The sequence below is a fragment of the Maylandia zebra genome, linkage group LG18, assembly GCF_041146795.1.
Source record: "Maylandia zebra isolate NMK-2024a linkage group LG18, Mzebra_GT3a, whole genome shotgun sequence".
In the NCBI taxonomy this organism is placed as follows: Eukaryota; Metazoa; Chordata; class Actinopteri; order Cichliformes; family Cichlidae; genus Maylandia; species Maylandia zebra.
The window spans coordinates 29,302,177-29,322,024 of record NC_135184.1 but is presented as its reverse complement, the minus strand read 5'-3'; the positions used below and the strand labels follow the sequence as shown (position 1 = coordinate 29,322,024).

The 19,848-nt window shown below is 42.0% G+C and overlaps 1 protein-coding gene across 4 annotated transcripts in view; it reads left to right on the top strand.

The window, feature by feature from the left end:
• rnf220a (ring finger protein 220a) overlaps positions 1-13,458 on the top strand; it is a 162,466-nt gene extending 149,008 nt beyond the window's left edge. The window contains exons 12-15 of one of the 4 annotated variants that reach the window (XM_004565326.4): positions 3,332-3,443; positions 6,759-6,929; positions 7,354-7,428; positions 11,620-13,458. In XM_004565326.4, the coding sequence (XP_004565383.1) occupies positions 3,332-3,443; positions 6,759-6,929; positions 7,354-7,428; positions 11,620-11,691 (430 nt within the window). In that variant the 3' untranslated portion in view covers positions 11,692-13,458. Of the gene's footprint in view, positions 1-3,331; positions 3,444-6,758; positions 6,930-7,014; positions 7,320-7,353; positions 7,429-11,619 lie in introns of those variants that run through there. The other 3 variants (XM_004565327.4, XM_076876416.1, XM_076876415.1) reach the window with 3 other exon arrangements.
• The last annotated feature ends 6,390 nt before the right edge of the window (positions 13,459-19,848 follow it).

Sequence of the window (19,848 nt, the reverse complement as noted above, 5' to 3'; positions counted from 1 at the left end):
GGAGAAAGAAGCCAAAACATTATTCGGTCCACTGTTTTTATCACTCTGTCATTAGTTCATCAGCTTAAATAAACTTATTGTGATATAATTCCAGAATCTCACCAAAGAGACCACAGACGTGGGTACAGTCTCAGGTTGAACCCCTAGAATTTTTTTCCTCCACTAAGCTTATCAGATTATCATGGAGGTATTTGAACAAGTCTGCTGATCACCACACAAACCTGAAATGTTTAATTTTAATTTAATCTTCAATTTAGTTTAAATGTTCAATTTATTTTAATGAGCTTGCTTGATGATGTGAATTCATGTAGATCTACCGGTGTGGTCCAAAAAATAGATTTTCAAAATCTCAGACGTTGAGAGGAAATTAAGTAAGTTGAGCCCCGTTTCCTTTCCCCTGTACACTTCCCCACTACTGTTTGAGTGAGTATGCAGCAAATGGAGCCATGTCCTAGGCCACACACACACACACACACACACACACACACACACACACACACACACACACAGCCACTTACTGTGTTCATCTCTTCCTTCCTTCTGCTTGTCCTTCCCCATCCAGATCAATACCATAGATCAACTAGCTATCAGGCTGCAAAATGACCACATCACCATAAATACGCACACTGCTTATACCTCACACGCACACACACACACACTCACACACACAACTATTGCATTTTACCAGAGAATGAGTGGATAGCTATAATAAACACCAGCTGGCTTGTGCGGCTCGTCTCCCTCCACCGAATCACTGTCATCATCATCATCGTTGCGGTCTGTGCGTCTTCCCTATTGATCTAGTTATCGCTGCTTCATATGCTGTCGGACAGTGTTAAACGCACATTTTCTGTTATCATGCTGCGCATTAATCAGAGGCCACTCACCGGTAGGGAGGACAGGGGATATAAGGAAAGAGAAAGTTGGAGGAGACAGGGATGAAGAAGCAAGGACATGTGGCGATGTGGAGATAAATACAGAGCCATGGCGATAGACTGGCATGGGTGAACATGGGAGAAGCTACAAAAACATAACAGAGAGGATGGACGCTGAGTGTGAGACTTAAAAGCAACACAATAAGATGTTTAAGCGAAAGTCTGCGACGCGATGAGTCCTTTGAGAGTGCAGACGTGTTAAATAGAAGGATGTAAATACTCTGTTTGACCTGAGGAAGAAGAGAAGTCAGGAAGATTCAAAGAGGTCTTGTTGTTTATTGAGCTACAAGAAAGACAAAGCGTATCGACAAAGACTTTGACTTGAAACATGTTGTACTACACAGGAGCGTGCACAGGGCCCTAATCAGATGGTATAGAATGAACATGTGTAGAGAATGATACATCTCTAGAAAGATAGTAGTCCATTAAATTCATATCATAGGATTTAACACAAATACAGTGGGGCAAAAAAGTATTTAGTCAGCCACCGATTGTGCAAGTTCCCCCACTTAAAATGATGACAGAGGTCAGTAATTTGCACCAGAGGTACACTTCAACTGTGAGAGACAGAATGTGAAAAAAAAATCCATGAATCCACATGGTAGGATTTGTAAAGAATTTATTCGTAAATCAGGGTGGAAAATAAGTATTTGGTCAATAACAAAAATACAACTCAATACTTTGTAACATAACCTTTGTTGGCAATAACAGAGGTCAAACGTTTACTATAGGTCTTTACCAGGTTTGCACACACAGTAGCTGGTATTTTGGCCCATTCCTCCATGCAGATCTTCTCGAGAGCAGTGATGTTTTGGGGCTGTCGCCGAGCAACACGGACTTTCAACTCCTGCCACAGATTTTCTATGGGGTTGAGGTCTGGAGACTGGCTAGGCCACTCCAGGACTTTCAAATGCTTCTTACGGAGCCACTCCTTTGTTGCCCGGGCGGTGTGTTTTGGATCATTGTCATGTTGGAAGACCCAGCCTCGTTTCATCTTCAAAGTTCTCACTGATGGAAGGAGGTTTTGGCTCAAAATCTCACGATACATGGCCCCATTCATTCTGTCCTTAACACGGATCAGTCGTCCTGTCCCCTTGGCAGAAAAACAGCCCCATAGCATGATGTTTCCACCCCCATGCTTCACAGTAGGTATGGTGTTCTTGGGATGCAACTCAGTATTCTTCTTCCTCCAAACACGACGAGTTGAGTTTATACCAAAGAGTTCTACTTTGGTTTCATCTGACCACATGACATTCTCCCAATCCTCTGCTGTATCATCCATGTGCTCTCTGGCAAACTTCAGACGGGCCTGGACATGCACTGGCTTCAGCAGCGGAACAGGTCTGGCACTGCGGGATTTGATTCCCTGCCGTTGTAGTGTGTTACTGATGGTGACCTTTATTACTTTGGTCCCAGCTCTCTGCAGGTCATTCACCAGGTCCCCCCGTGTGGTTCTGGGATCTTTGCTCACCGTTCTCATGATCATTTTGACCCCACGGGATGAGATCTTGCGTGGAGCCCCAGATCGAGGGAGATTATCAGTGGTCTTGTATGTCTTCCATTTTCTGATGATTGCTCCCACAGTTGATTTTTTCACACCAAGCTGCTTGCCTATTGTAGATTCACTCTTCCCAGTCTGGTGCAGGTCTACAATACTTTTCCTGGTGTCCTTCGAAAGCTCTTTGGTCTTGGCCATGGCGGAGTTTGGAGTCTGACTGTTTGAGGCTGTGGACAGGTGTCTTTTATACAGATGATGAGTTCAAACAGGTGCCATTCATACAGGTAACGAGTGGGGGACAGAAAAGCTTCTTACAGAAGACGTTACAGGTCTGTGAGAGCCAGAGATTTTCCTTGTTTGAGGTGACCAAATACTTATTTTCCACCCTGATTTACGAATAAATTCTTTACAAATCCTACCATGTGGATTCATGGATTTTTTTTTCACATTCTGTCTCTCACAGTTGAAGTGTACCTCTGGTGCAAATTACTGACCTCTGTCATCATTTTAAGTGGGGGAACTTGCACAATCGGTGGCTGACTAAATACTTTTTTGCCCCACTGTATACTGCAGGATCACAGTACAGTGATGTTGTACTGTGACTAAGGACAATGTTGTTGATGATAAAAGATTACTTTTTTCTTCTTCTTCTTCTTTTTCTTGTGTTCAGCACCCAGCAGATTCATCCAGCTTCCACTGTTTTGTGGAACTTTGAGACATTGTAGCATAAAATACTCTAAATCTCAATGTTCCTGTTTCCTAATGTTTATTTGTTTTTATTAAATGGGACTGAAAACACAACTGTACAATTCTTGTTACAAGAGTGTGAGAGTGGGCGCGTCATCTGTGGTGTAGACCTATACTTAAAACCTCTATCGTCTCTCTTGCTTGTTCCCAGGGTAACGGAGGAAGAGTCCACGGCAACCACCATGGAGGCCCTGAAGGCTCGAATCAGAGAGCTGGAGAAGCAGATACTCCGAGGAGACCGATACAAATGTCTCATCTGCATGGTGAGCATAGCGTTTACATGAGTGCTGTCTGTACGTCGAGCTTCAGTGGAAGTGTTGTGGCTTTGTCAGAAGGCAGCATTAGCATTTGTCGAACTGCATGTAGCACCATAAACATGTGAAACTGCGGTTGGGGGGGGGGGCTATAAACTGACCTTCCACTTTATTAGGCCAGATACGTAGCAAGGGCTGATAAGGTCTGTCCCATGTCACAGGCTTATCTGAATACCAGAATGTGCTGTATTTTTGGGACAGTCAGTGCATTCAGTGGATGTAAGTAGCAACCACTGATCACTTTCTACCTTGAAGAGGGATTCAACCCTCTACCCTCACCTATTTTTTTCAAGCAAACAGAAATTAAAAATATACTCACTGTGGCCAGAGTGCTTATCTTTATATCTAGCTGCTCGGTTTGAGTGACCGATTTTTCTGTTCGATAATGTTTGTGTGTTTTACTATAGGTTGTGTACTTGTGCTGCAGAAATATGTGAAGCACCTGCATGTAGGGCTGTGCGATCCTGATATAAGAATTCTATCGTCCCGATAACGATATAAATCACAAAAATGTAACATTTTCTGTAAATTCTGTGAATCTCGGGCAGCTCGTCTTGCGTGAAGTGTTTCCAGCTGGGCGTCGTGTAGCTGGAGTCGAGTGTTTTAACCGATGCATGAAATGATACATTTTTAGACATAAGTTGTAACGGCCGCCGTTTTCTTTGTGAGTATTTATTACACGGCGTGCTGCGGGGAAAAGCCTGTTCTAACGTTTGAGTCTAAGGTTTATTTTTTAGCACCTGGCGGCTCTTTTTTTACTTCTCACCCGTAAATAATCTGCTCTTTCACGTGATTCAGTTTATTTTGAAAAGTCTCAACAGGATCTTGAACTTTATTGTGAAAGGTTTATGTGGAACATAAACAAGCAGACATGTGATGGTGTTACCGTCAACGCATAAAAACAGGCGCTTGTCCATCTGTAGTGTGGTTATATTAAATATAAGAGAAAGAGAGAACTTTAAGAAATTAATATAGCCACTACAGTGACCATCAAAAAGATGAAAAAATATTGCTGTAAACAGTTTATTTTGCAACACCACGAAACAAACGATAGCGTAAAATGAAACGATAGACGTTTTTATATCGCCATCCGATATATATCGTTATATTGAACAGCCCTACCTGCACGCATCTCATTTCTGCTCTTCGTGGGAGCATTTTCACTGTCCCGAGTGCTGCTGGTGTTGTGTTGCTGTTGTGTTGTGGCCCTTTGCATGGCTTTGCAATTTGGCACGATTGTCTGCTATCACATTTCCAGAGCGAATCATTTTTCTTATCATGTCAAGCTTCATCTCAGGAGCACAGAAATATGTGTATGTTCAAATTCTGAGATAGCGTCCTGACTGTGCTTTGCACAAAGCAGGTTAAATCTGTGAAAAATGTGTCGAAGTTTGACTTTTTAGGTGAAAAGACACTCCTGTACGTCACAGCTTGTATTGATGGCTGATTGGACCTTACAGATCAATAGTTAAAGCCATGAGGGACAATATAGAGGTCCATCAGACACTTGAGATGCAGTTGCGCCTACACCTCACATCAGTGTTTGTGTACCCCTACTTTGTGTCAAGTACCCACCCTGTCATTCTTCAAGCGTGTGGACAGTGCAGCGTCGGCATCCTGTGCTTGCTGCGTGTGTGTGTGTGTGTGTGTGTGTGTGTGTGTGTGTGAGAGCCTGTTGGTGTGTATGCATGTGAGGCGGGTAATTACCAGCGCCTGCGCTTCCTAAAGGTCGCTGGGTGCCTGAGGTGACACGGAGGGCAAGGCACAGCGATCGATCACTCACTGCCCCATGAGCACACAGCTCTTCTCTGCTCATCTGTCACTGTCCCTCATCTGTTTTACGCACACACACAAACACACACTAAGCCATACAGAGAAATACAAATATGTCTACACACACACACACACAGGCCTCTTCCATCTAATCTGTCTCTGTCTGTCTTTAACCTGTCACTGGGCTCCCTCCCTGTCACTGGGTCTGATCTAAATGTCATCAGATTACTCTCACTAACTGGCAGATTTTGAAGCAGCTGGAGATTCCACCGCATCAAGTAGATGCACAAACACTTTGAGCAGATGTATGACTCAGTCTAAACGCCACCGCTGTCACCTCTACACCAATATTTCTGCAAATATTTCTTACTCATTTTTACCTTCTGATTGTCTGGTGGAAATGCTCGCCCTCTGTATCAAGTTGACTCAAGTTCTCTGTTAGCCTTTACTGATGCTGAGGGTATCTCAGTGATGCAGCTCAGCACTATCTGTGGGTTTCTACCCCCATCTATTGGTCATTTTAGGGCAAGGAACTTAAAATGTGCTTGAAGATTGTCCTAAACTACTTTTGGAAATTCAATATATTCAGATATTTAAATATTGAGATATTTCAGTTTTAAAGTAAGGTTGTTGATGGGCTTGATTGCAAATATTTAGACTGTTTGAAGACTACTTAGATGTACTTAATGTCTGTTTCCATATAAGGAAATTTCAACGACATTTAAACATGCCTGAATTTTCAGATTAGCCAGTGTAGTATTGCTCTTTGCTTAATTAAACTGGGTGACTGTAAGAGACCAAGTTTAAAAAAATACTACAAGGACATATTTATCAAAAGAGCCTTTACAAGTAAACTGATAAATAAGACTGTAATGTGAGCCTGGTTCTGTTCTAGGTTTCTTCCTGTTAAAAGGGAGTTTTTCCTTCCCACTGTCACCATGTGCTTGCTCATAGGGTTTTGGCTGATTGTTCGCGTTTCTCCGTTATTATTGTCGGGTCTTTATATACATATAAAGCACATTGAGGCGACTGTTGTTGTCATTTTGTGGTATATACATAAAACTTAGCCCATTCTTCCATTAGCAATGTCAGTGAAGGGTCAGCATAAAAAAAGCCATTTATTTTACATTCACGCCTCAGTTGCACTTTCAGAGTGTAAATGTTTCTTCGCACTTGTAAAATCTAACCAATGAGATAAAACTCCTGAAGATCTGAGCTTTTCCAGTTGACTTAGCATTTTAGCCTAGTTGTCATCCAATCAGAGGTGGAAGAAGTTGTATTCAAAGCCTCACTTTACTTTCTGGCTGTCATTAGCACACACCGTGATGTTTGTGTGGGTTTGTGTTTGTCCACACGCGTCTTCTGTTGCTCTTTGGTGTATGTGTGTGCGCGATCAGTACAAGCCTGGCTCTGTGATTAGCTGCCACCTTTCGCCCCCAACCTCTCCTCTCCAACCCCCACCTCTCCCTCCTCCTCCTCCTCCTTCCGCAGAGGAAGCCTGCTATCCAGTCAGGCGCGGAGCTCAAGAGCATAGGGGCCAATGAGGTCGGAGAGAGGCAGCCTAAGTCCCTCCCCCTCGGCCTGTATTGCCTGTACAGGGGCCTTGTGATTGGTGGCTACAGCAGCGGCATAAAGAGGCTCCTCCCACAGCCCTTACGGAGGGTAAGGCACTCCCTCCCTCCTTACCTCCTCCGCTCCTCTTCCCACCCTCACCTCATTCCTCCCTCATATCTCCATTCTTTTCCAGAGGGAAAGAAAAGGACGCCCAGCAGGGCTCGTTCACGGCTTCCTCCCTCATCTCCCCCCTCCCTGCCCGTTTCCCTCTGTCTCTGCCCGTTGCCTGGCCGATGTCGTGTTTGTGCACGTGTGCGTGTACGTTTGTGACCCGCAGATTGCCGGTTCAATTTCCCATACGCTGCCTTGCTCAGTGGTTCTGTGGCTGCTGGCTGTCTTTCCGTGGTTAGTGATTTCATGCTGTTTGTCGGTCAGGGATTGTGTAGCGTTACTTGTTTGTTGCTAGCTAAAGTGAGTGTCCCGTGAATCCGATGTAGTTTAAATTTTTTTTTTTTTTTTTTTTTTTTAATAGGACTCCTACACGATGCCGCTCACCTCCATCCAGTGCTGGCACGTCCACTGTGAAGAATGCTGGCTCAGGACTCTGGTACGCTCAAACTCACACACTTCATCTCACTCGCACACACACTCAGTGCTACGGGGCAAGTCCTCATGACATGCAGTTATTTCGGCCTCATTTCATAGTCAGTGAATTTTTCTCTGTATTCATGCCCCGTAGGGAGGAACTAAAATGGAATGTTCCCCAAATGACCCGTTCTCTCTCAGCACGCTCAGTGCAAACACTTGTAGCCTCAGTCAGGGAAAGGCTTAGATGGAATGGTCCCCAAAAGGCTTGTTAAAATGTTGGAATAAAGTGGTCAACTTCAGCCTCCACTGGCTTCTATGTACTGCCTTAGGTCTACACATACACACACACACACCACACACACACACACCACACACACGCCCCTCCACTGCGGTTTTGCTGGTTATTAGTTAGTCTAATATATTCAGTAGTGTGCAGTTAGCTGTTGCTAATGTGGTAAATGGAGCGCAAAAGAAAATAGTGTTCCTACAGCTGGAAGGGTAAACAGAAGGGTAACAGCTTTCTCTGATGTCTTTGCTCTTATCGCCTCTTTTCCCTCCATGAAATATCTGATGTTGTCAATGTTCTCGTCTCACCTTGTTTCCCCTGCCGCCCTTTCCCCATGAAGCCTAATTGTACTCATCAACATACCCACAGGCCCGTCCCACCTGGAAAACGATCACAAATAAGCTGATCATTAGTGCCACATCATTGTATACAGTATTAGTTGCATCAGTGTCCTAAAAAGTTTGATTTTTAACTTCATTGAATGATGTAAAAACATTGATTGCTGGAATATTTTGACTAACCCTAACCCTGGGGAAGATGTTAAACTTGAGTACACCTTAGCCAGTACACTATTTATACAATTTTGAAGAACTTCCTGAGTAACATCTGGGTTAGTGTGCAGACAGCCTTGCATCAGCAGTCCTAGGGTTCTAATCGAAGCTGTCTTCTTGAGTCTTTACGAGTCTAAAGCATCTCGCTGGTGTTTTGAATGAAGAGAATCACCTTCAGTTTATAGATGCAGTTTCAAATCTCTAAAACTCTTCACACTTTGCTCAGTTTATCCTTTTTGGGCTTAGGCAGGCTGCTGATTGGTGGACCAGCTACCACTGTCTGCATTAGATTCAGTGTGTTAAACCATGTGACATCGTCTATGTCAGGGGTCAGCAACCTTTAACACCCAAAGAGCCATTTGGACCCAGTTTTGACGCAAAAGAAAACACTGGGAGTCGCAAATACTTTTTCACATCTAAAATGAAGATAACACTGTATATATTGTTTTTTACCTTTATGCTTTGTGTGAACAACTAAGGTGTGTTGCTTATGAAATCCATAAAGTGCTACAGAGAAAATTACATTTTATTTATGTAATTAACACATTTTGAACTCTTAAAGAAATATAACAAAAGGAAAGACTCCCAGCTGAACTAAAATGATCCATGTAGCAAACAACAACTGTTGTGAGTCGCCACCCTCATATCGCCTTTGGGCTTGTGGAGCCTTGATCTGACTTTTAAAAAATAACTGGAAAAAAAGCACTATGCTGCTAAAAGATGAAAAATAGATATTTGCAAAATTCTGCCTAAATATGTATTTTGCCTGGTTTATGTGTGTGGCGGGGCGTGGTCTGCAGCACCGCTGCAGGAGAGGTCGATGCACCTGAGCGGCACCCGCAATCACGCCTCACTGCCTTAACGTCTGTGCTCTCTATGCTGTTGTTGGTATGTGTCGGGCTGTGAGCTGCAAAGCTACAGCTGGCTGTATGCGTACAGCAACCATGTGTGTAAAGTGTTCAAAAAAGAGATGCTGAAAAGCATGTTCATGGAAACATCGTCGGGTCTGCCGTGATATGTTTACAATGGGACTTCTGCTCCTGAACCTCTGCGCACAGCGTCTGCAAATCGGGGCTGTACGAAGTCACTTTCATCTTTACGCAGGACTGTAAGCTTTCATCTGTGAGGCGTGGGCGGTGTTTGTTTTTAACATAGTTCATGGTGGAGAATAGCTGCTGACATAATGTGGATCCGAAGATCCATAATTGGCCTACCTGGGGTTGAAAGTCTCGATAAATGCGCGGCGTTTCGGCGGGTACACCGGCTTCCGCGAGTGTGACGCTTATTTTGAGCGATGAAAAAATAATAGAATATAATTTTATTTTTATATTTCAATATCACAATAATCTTCCAATTTAGAACTACAAGTTAAAAAAAAACTAACATAAATAAAATACACTTCAGCTAAATACTTCTAATTTATTTTCCCAAACCACACGGAGCCGCAGTAGAAGGACTAAAGAGCCGCAGGTTGCCGACCCCTGGTCTATGTCAAGGACTGAATGGAGTAGACTTTATTTTTCCAGGGATTATGATGAATGATGCATGGGAATGTCTGATGACTATTTCAGCCTTGTATGCAGCTATACATTTTAAATGTGGTGTTTCTGAAATGGTTTGGTCCAGTAGAATAGCTACATGATAGCAGATAAAAGCAACATAAGCTAATAGTCCCAACCATTACCACCCTTATTCATGCTAATAATTGTCTGAAAAATGCTTTCAGTTTAAGGTGATTTAAGAAGGCCTTCATTTGAGTACGAGCAGAAAGGCAGTCTGGGCCTGATTAATAAATTAGTTAGCCTGCTTTCTAATTCTTCTGTTATTAATTGCTCAAAAGAAAGCACTCCATTGTTTCCATCTGCAGCGTACCTGTGTTTTCTGTGTAGGTGTGTGCACAGACGTGCATCCTGCCACTGCTGGTTTAATGTATGGGGAATTAAAGTCATAGCCTGGAGACAGCTATAAAACCGGGAGGGCCAAACTGATCAAAGTAAATGCCCAGGAATCTAGTTAACATCAGCCCAGCCACTTACCGCTTTAATGAGCGAGGCAGCTGGAGCCCAGTGTAACAGGCACACACCCATGCATGCTCACTGCCCACAGTAAACAGCAGAAAGCTTTGACGGGCCTCCAAACAAACAGAAGTGCTCCCTCAACAGAGTATCAATAAAATCGCTTAAATAACACTTAGTTAAATTTATAATATTAAACAATGCTTTGATACGTGATTTATGAGAGGTATTTCTGAAGAAAATGTTCATTACTTTTTAAACCATTCCAAACTCCTCTTCTTTCCATTTTTCCCCCATACACCCCACATCCCATCCCTTCTTCTTCACTCTGGACTTTTTTTTAGTGGAGCAACATATCCTCTTAGCATGTGACATCTGTCACTCCCAAATCACTCCCGTCTAGGCCCTTAATCGGTACACCTGCTTTAAAGAGTTTATTCAGGCGCTTACAGGAATTGAAGCCTATAAATCCTCGGGGGTCAGAGGTACATTTATGCTGACCGATTAATGTTTCAAAAGTGCACAAAATACAAACGAGATCTCCAGATTGTGTTGGACCCATGTCAGATGTTACACCCTACGTTTGTGTGCCGTATACTAAAGTCTCAAGTCTATACTAAAGTCTCATGCCAACCTTATGAAGCTCGGCAGCAGAACAAGCTGTGGTCCAAGACGCTGGAGTCGCTCAGTTATTTATTATCACAACACCAGCCAACCAACCACCCCCCCCCCCCCCCCCCCCCCCCCCCCCCCCCCATCATCTACAACAAATAGAACCTAGATCTGTGGGAAACACAACGGGTGCATTTCACTTCTGATGTTAAGACTTTCCTCATAGCAATGACATCATATAATCCTTTCCTAGTTGACTCCAGCTGTGCCACTATTCTTCACTTGTTTATGGTCTGTTTTTGGCTTCTTTTCTTTTTTCTTGCGTCATTAAGTGTAAACTCAGCACAGTGACTCTGTCAGAAAGGGATGCGCCTGCAGCCAGCAGTTGTTGGCCAGAGTTGGTGCGGGAAAGCAACAGGGATTTAGGACAGTGGTGAGACCACCCATTCAGAATCTTGTTATGCTGTCAGCCCTGTGTTGCATATTATCACCTGCTGCTTTACTGCAGATGGCACACTATCAAAGCAGTGCAGAGGGAGAGGAAGAGGGCAGAAGGGGAGGCAAGATGTGCAGCAAACAGGTTTAGATTCACACAGGAGGAGGAGGAGGCAGTAAGAGCACTGGGTAACTTGTATTGGACTTCATGCTCATAGTCCCAAATCAGCAGAGTGAGCACTTCATTGTTATGTCTGTTGGTACATTTTTCTGAGCTACCAAGCTAACTGTTGCTTGTCTGTCCATCACAGGGAAACAAGAAGCTGTGCCCACAGTGCAACACCATCACCTCACCCGGAGACCTGAGGCGTGTCTACTTGTAAAGAGCACAACCCCTGCCTTTGTTCCTTCCGGTCCATTCTTCCATCTTGGATTTGTCTCCTTCCCCGTCGATCATCTTTAGTTCTTCTCGCTCTGTCTCTCTCTGTTGCGCGGCCTGGGTCAGCAGCTGCCAAGCCTCCACGACAGCTGTGTTTGAGACTGTGCCAGTTCTTCCAGGAGGGCGGCTTGAACAAATGACTAAGCAAGCGCACTTTGGCTGAATCTGACTATGGTCAGCAGTCTCCTGAGTAACCTGCGCAAAAAATAAAGGGGAGGAAAAAAAAGGGCCCGGAGACCTTCAGTCCCCAATTGCCAGCAGTTGTTTCCGCTGCCTCAATGACACAAGAACCTCTATAACTGTCTGTAAAATAGAGGGATCTTACACTGAAGGACTAAGTCAGTGGAAACGCCCACTAAGACCTTGTAGCTTCACACTGCTGGAGGTGGACCTCAGAGGAACTTCTTAATACAGGATCTAACTCCCCTCCTCCCTGCTAGCTCTTCGGCAGAACTTCAGTGGTGCTGGATGGCGGGCTTCACCCTGATGACTCTAGAGAAAGCTTCTTTTCTTATTTTTGTTCACTATTGAAGAGACAAACTGATAGCTTGATCCAGCTGTTGCTTAAGAAAAATATAAATATAAGAGCCTGTCCACTAAAACTGAGCTTTCAACCAAACTGAGGAGCCTCACAACCTTGAAAAGGAGTTTGACACTCGCCCTACTCGTCCTCCTCTCCTTCTTCTTCTTCTTCTCTTCACAAGCCCCGCCCTTCTCTCTTCCCCTCTTTTGTGGTGTTCTAGTGCAGTAAACCAAATTTTCTCCTCCCCCTTACAAGATGCAGTGCAAGCACATGTAATATAGTTCTATGTATGTTTACAATGTTGGGTGTAAATTACATAGACACACACACACACACACACATATACACACATGACCATCAGAAGATACACACAGAAATATATAATATCAAAATCCAGTTTTTTGGTTGGAAGGGGTTGGGGGGAAAAAATGGCTGGAATAAAAGAAGCCTTCTGTATTTTTTAAAAAAGAAGAGATCCTTTGAAAAATCCGTTGACGTTTTATTTGACTGTACAGGAATTTAAAGAAAAATTGTAAGTAATAATAAACTACTCAAACTAGATGGTCAAGATTTAGGTGGTGTAATTTTTCTGCAGAGTACCTCAGAGAAAGGTAGATCTGATCTCGGTGTGCGGACAAATGTTGTGTTAGTTTTATTAAATGGAGAGATTCCCGTTGTCCAAGAGTTCCCGCAAACAAGCAGAACTGTGGAACTGCTCTTTAGTTCACATATTGTCCAGCTGAGCTTTTTCTTTTTTAACCTCTACTTCTGCTTCATGCTAATTGGAATAACATGCTGAGATCATATTCTAGACAGTCTTATTTTTTGTTTGTTTGTTTGGTTTACCCCTACATGTCTCAAAAGAAGCTTTTTCCTCCCACATTGTTCTCATTCTGCTATGCTGCAAAAAAAGAAAAAAAGAAAACAACTTTAAAAAAAAAAAAAAAAAGGTCCTTGAAATGGCAAATTCCCAATGGGCAGAAGTCTTTGGAAAACAAGGATGGCCAATGCTGAACTGGCAGCCTCCAGGAACCCACAACCTCCCCCCTCCCTCAATGGCAGCAGCATCAGCAGCCAAGGTGGTGGTGTGCTTTGTGTTTGTAAAGCTATGTATTCTGTGCCGTCTTTATTGTTGTAAGAAATAATGCAAAAAAAAAAAACAAGAAAAAATAAAATTTCTCAAAATTCCACGACTGGTCCTTTTAATGCAGCCGGGAGTGGTGAAGTAAGACGTGTTTAAGAAATGTGTTCATTGTTCATTCGTTCATTGTTCGCTGGAAAAATCAATAAAAAATGGGACAAAGATGCCAGAGACGCATTGTGAATGTGTTTTGTAATAAGACTTTGTCTCATTGTCAGTCGTAGCTTTTAAGTGGATCATCGTCCACTATAAAAAAAAAATGCAAAAGGCACACAGCTTAAAAAGAGGAAAGTGAAACAGCCCGAGTTGGTCAGGCCTGATATTTGAGGACACTTCTGCTGAAGAAACTTGATTTTGGCTTTTCCACTTTGGTTTAAATGTCTCAAACACGTCCTTATAGGATATACTGGACAGAAATAAAGAGTGCTGTGATGCTACGCTGTTCCATTCGCACTGAACTTGCTGATTTAAAAGACGTCCCAAAGATGGAAAAACTGCACAAGAGAGTCGGAGTGAATTTGTGTGTTGTAGATTCTTGGAAATGGTACATGTCCTTCCCATTTGTAAGCTACATTTTGAATTTAATTAAATACTCGTAAATGTCAGTTTCCCCAACATGACTTTCTTTGTTTTGTTTTTTCATTTTCCTCACTGGAGCTTGTGGACGTGCCTAGGAAATAAGTCAAGGTTTTTGTTTTGATAGTCTTTTTGAGCAAATGATGCAGCTCTGCAGAGTAACCTGAAATGTCACACCAACCTCATGTATCTGCTGAGGTCATAGTTTCCAACTTGTTTTGGGACACTTCCTCAGACATTTCGGTCCATATCGACATGACAGCATCACACAGCTGCAGCACATTTATCAGTTGCACATCTTTGATATCAATCTCCAGTTCCTCCACATTCCAAAGGTGTTCTATTGGTTTGGTATCTGGTGATGGTGGAGCCCATTTGAGTACAGAGAACTCATTGTCCTGTTCTAGAAACCAGTTTTAAACGACTGTATAACACAGCATGTTGTCTTTCTGCAAGCGACCATCAGAAGAAGGATCTACTGTGGTCATAAAGGGATGGACATGGTCACCAACAATGCTAAGGTAGGCTGTGGCATTCAAGCAATGCTCAGTTGGTACCAATGAACCCAAAATGTGCCAAGAAAATATTCGGACACCACGACACTACAACCACTACAGGCACAACTATTTTTTATCCTGTCTCCCTCCCCTCATCCCCAACCGTTTGCACGCGTGGCTGCCCCACCCTGAGCCCGGTTCTGCCACAGCTTTTTTCCTGGTAAAAGGAAGTTTTGCCTTGCTTGCTGATTTGGTTATCTCTATTATTATTGTAGGGTCTTTACATTGAGCTGACTTTGCTGTGTTCTGGCATCATCTTGTACATAAAATTGAATTGAATAAAATAGGATGGATCAATACTTTCATGCTGTTCACACCAAATTCTGACTCTACTATCTGAATGCTGGAGAGGAAATTGAAACTAATCAGATCACCCAATGTTTTTCTAGCCTTCTATTTCCCGTTCTTAGCTGACAGGAGTGGCACCCAATGCGGTCTTCTGCTGGTGCAGCCCATCTGCTTCAATGCTCGGTGTGTTATGCAATCAGAGGTGCTCTTCTGCATACGTTAGTTGTTACTTAAATCGTTTTTCTTCACCATTCATATGCTTGGTTTGAATTTTAGCAGGTGTTTTGGCGATATCTGTGTGCCTAAATGTATTAAGTTGCTACCTTGTGATTGGGCACTAAGATATTTACATTAAGAAGTACATGTGCAGATGTATTTAACAAAGTGGTCACTGAGTGCAGTCATCCAACAATGTCAAATTCAGTTTACAGAATTTTAAGCAAACTTGTCCATTTCTGACATCCAGTAGAGCCGGGATGTTCTGACACAAAAAGACATTAAATCTGATTGGCAGTATAATGCATGATTCCGTTGAGTAAGTTAATTTTTTATGTGTTGCGGCCTGGCTTTGCTTGGTTGGCCATTATTAGGAAAATAATGTCCTCCCACAGTGCTACATACACCCACAACACATCTTTTTTTCATTTCCTCATTGCTGTGATGCCTTCCTGATTCAGACGGCAATGCAGATGTGGTTGTGTGTTTAACGTAAAAGTAATTTCAATTGCAAGTTTCACCAAAAACATTAATGACAAGCTGTTCATAGGAAGTTTTACATTTTTTAATATATAGTTAATACTAGCATTGTTTTTTAGCCAACCAAAGTCCAGAAAACAGAAAGGAAAAATATTGCCTTGCTGCTTATTTATGCAATTATTACAAAGGAACCTGGCATGTTGCATACAGATGAAAAATATGGTTCAGCAAAGGCAGAGATTTTTTTTAACTCGTTCATATTACAGTGCAAGTCTAGCTGAATTCTTTGACTTTGAAGGAGTTGGAAAAGCCCAGAGCCATGCTATGCTATATTTCAGTTTTTTACTTTCAGTAAATTTGCAAGAATTTGAAGCAATCCATTTTCACTTAGTCGTTATGGGGTATTGTTTTTCACATTTTGAGGTGAAGCAGGAATTTAATCAATTTTGGAATAAGACTGTAACATGACAAAATGTGAAACAAGTGAATACTGTGTGGATGCACTTATCTTGTTAGACTGAGCTTAGCATTTTGGCCATTTGCCTTGTCGGTATTTTGAATCCAGATGTGGCCATTCCTGCTCACATGGTAGCGAACTGTCAATCAGAAAGACGGCCCATCCTAAAGCTTACCTTTCCAGACTCACTGTAACGGGGACTGTAATTCACAATAAAGACTTGAAACGAGAGTCTTAGACCATAAACCCATCAGGAAGATGTTTACTGAGGTCATAGTCTTTCTCTGGCACACATCCTGTTGCCACTGTCTTTTACACCACATGCATTAAGTCTCTATATTACTATTTACTCACCAGTTTTCTTACCAGCATATGTTTGACTAATGTTTGATTTTAAAACACTAAGCAAAGCCCGAGACATAACTTCCCTGTGTCACACTGTGACATCGTGTAACTCTGATAAGCACCACTGTTTGCTAATGTAAGGTTGCAGTGATGAGGACAGGCTATTTTTTCAGGTAAAAGAGAACAGGAAGACAGCATTGCCATCTAGAGGTCTTTAACAAGCAGTCTCTCAATAAAACTCCACATAATCTCACAGCTATAAGCAGATTGCCAGATGGGGTCCGCGTGCTTTGGGAAAATGTGTTTCTGTGTGTGTGCCTGCATACCCTTATTAAACAGTGTTACAAAAACCAACCTTACCAAACATCAGAGCTTATTCAGCAGTTGCCTGTAACATTAATTAGCTAAAATTACAACAGCATGGTCTCTATTAAAGCCCTTTGGTGCTCAGATCTCTGTCCAAGCCTTAACAAAAGCAGTATTTGCTTTCTCTTACCCTGACCAAGGTGAGGCCTTATTAGACACATCCCCGAGCCCTGCCCAGTAAGCGCCTCTGTAAATGCTGTCAGATGTTAATAGAGTTGTAATGTATGAGCGGCAATCACAGCAGGATATAAGCGTTGTAAAATATTATGTTAAAATGCTCAACTTCAGCGACTCTTAATGTAATTAAAATCAGGAGTGTAACTGTATGCTCTAGGTTTCTGCTACACTAACCAGAATCACAGTGCTAGACTTGTTTTGAACTTATTTGTGGTATTTTATTGGGATTATCTAACAGATAATATGGCGTCCTGTGTGGTAAAGTCCATACAAGAAGTCTGTGCTTTAGTTTCTGCATGCTGACTGAGATTCCTGGTTTTAGTTCATAACATTTCACCCTCTTCTAGTAATTTCTACCTCTAAAAACCCTCAATAGCTGCAGCAAAATGCGTTAGTGATGTCACTGTGGCTAACTCCATCTTTTATATACAGTATATGTCTGAAAATGATGGTGAGCACCACATTTTTGCTATAATTTGACTTTCTAAGATTAAGATTAAGATATTTAGCCATCAAGCTAACCCAGAGACCATTGAGTTAGACTACTATATACTAGACTCAGATAAATTGTTCAAAAATGGATTTTTGTGGTGAAATAAGTGCTATTAGTTAAATAATTCAAACAGATCAGTCATATTAAAAAACAAACAAACTGTAAATATTGAAAATAAAGTTTTCCAGATTAGTAGTCAGAAATGATGAAACAGGTGGAGCATGTTGGGTGGAGCCTGCTGTTCTGTTTGCTACTTAAGTGTATGTTTAAGATGACAGTGTCTTTAGAGCTGTTCAAGGCCTTAGGAAATAAAGTGCCTTTAAGTGTCCCCAAGGAATCTAATAATTTAATTTGAAAATAATTATTAGAATGCAAAGTAAGTGGCTTAGTTTCCAAATAACTGTGTATTTGTCCAGGGCTGCATTTGAACTCATAGGACATGACAAGAAAAAGAGCATTTACTGACCCTTACTGTAAGTATACTAGATCCAAACTACAGCCTTTGACTCATTTACTAATGCGGTGAATCCACAATGGAGTTGTTAACTGTGACAAGCACAAATTAGAAATGTAAGCTGAACCAAAAGTGGACCTTTCAAGAAGATCCTAACAACCCAGGACTGGCTTAGAAAGAAGAAATAAAGGCTCGTGGAGTGGCCTATAAAGAAGGCCACATTTCAGTGAGGTTAAACAGTTGCAGGAGGATCGTTCTGTTATTCTACAGCATCTTATGAACTAAACTGTATTGCAGCCACCTTGGTAAAATCTGGTAATACATCAAAACAAGACCAAAAATGTCTTTCTGTGTTTGTGTTTCTGTGCATTTGTTAAACTGTTGCCTGTATTAAATCTATAAAAATGTCTCTTGGAGATGTAACAGCGTGTATCCTGTGCAGGCACAGAATATTGACATTTTATAAACACACATGCTCAGACTTGATCAATGAGACCTCTAACAGTACACTCCATGCTGTCTCTTCTGCCCTGGACCCATACATCACATGTGCACAGTGAAAATCCAAGCACACACACACACACACACACACACACACACACACACACACACACACACACACACACACACACACAAGCCCGTTCGGCTATCTTAGTGAGGACCTTCATTGACATAATGGTTTCCCTAGCGCCTTACCCTAACCCTAACCATTAAAAGTGAATGCCTAACCCTAACCCTATACCTAACCATAACCTAATTGTAACCCTGACAGTAAAGCCACATTTTGAGCATCAAAAAGGCCTTCAAACTTGTGAGGACCGGTGAGTGTGTCCTCACAAGTGACTGTTGGTTCTCAGAAGTATAGTAGAATGCAGATTTCAGTCCTAACAAAGATAGCTAGACAGGAACACACACATACAGTGTTTAATGCAAACTATATATTGATTGAATGACTAACTTACTCTGTGTGAGTGAAGAGAATGCTGCTGGCCACTTGACATAGACAGTCTGTGTGTGTGTGTGTGTGTGTGTGTGTGTGTGTGTGTGTGTGTGTGTGTGTGTGTGTGTGTGTGTGTGTGCGCGCGCGCGCACATGTGTGTGTTTAGGTCCAGGTAGGGTGCCAGAGGTCGCAGGAAATCTATCAAAAAGGCGCCTGCTGGAAGAGGCAGGAAATTGAACGAGTTGACAGAAGAACCCCCTCAAGGCTGGTTTACAGTCATTAGAGCCATTTACCAAATCAGCCAGCCCCACCCAAAGCCACTAGCTCTGTTCCCATGGTTTGTATGTCCTTTTCTTGTTTTGCTGTACAGTATAACTGAGCTGGGACCAAACCAAAGACTTTGTAATATAGCCTGTGACTAAGGGTGTAAGTCACTCTGTAAATCAATGGAATTTAATACTTATTTATGTGCTTTACTTGAAATTAAAATTAAATTATGTCTACATACAAATACTTGAAGGTACGTGCACTACAATAAAGGGGATAACAAGTCAGGTTTTACACTGAAAGAAAATTTGTAAGTAAGAGTAAGTAGAGCGTAACTAATTTTAAGTACTTTAATTTCCTTCTGATTTTATGGGAAAATACCCAGAAATTACGGAAAGTTAAGCGACTTCATAATATCTGAAAATCTACAGCGTGTTTACTGGGGAAATATTGTTTTTCCATTAAATGAGAAAGAAATGACAGTGCTTAAAATTACATATAAGACTACTTAAATTTAATTACAGTATAATTATTTCTTTGTGTCCTTGTCACCCCCTTATTCGAGTGTGCCTAGCTTTAAGTATCTGCATGAAAATATAATTACATGACATGACGTTAGTCGTAGGATGTATTACAAAGTGTTGCCGTCTGTGTAATGAAAAATGAAACTTAGGTGTAAAAATAGGCAGGTTTAGACCCTGTTTGTGGGATTGCTCAAGCCCCCTCAAATTTAATCTGAGCACCCCTAAAAGTACTTGTATTAATAGTACTAATAATAAAGCATTTTAGTGTTATTTTCTGACATTGGCTAACTTGTCCGC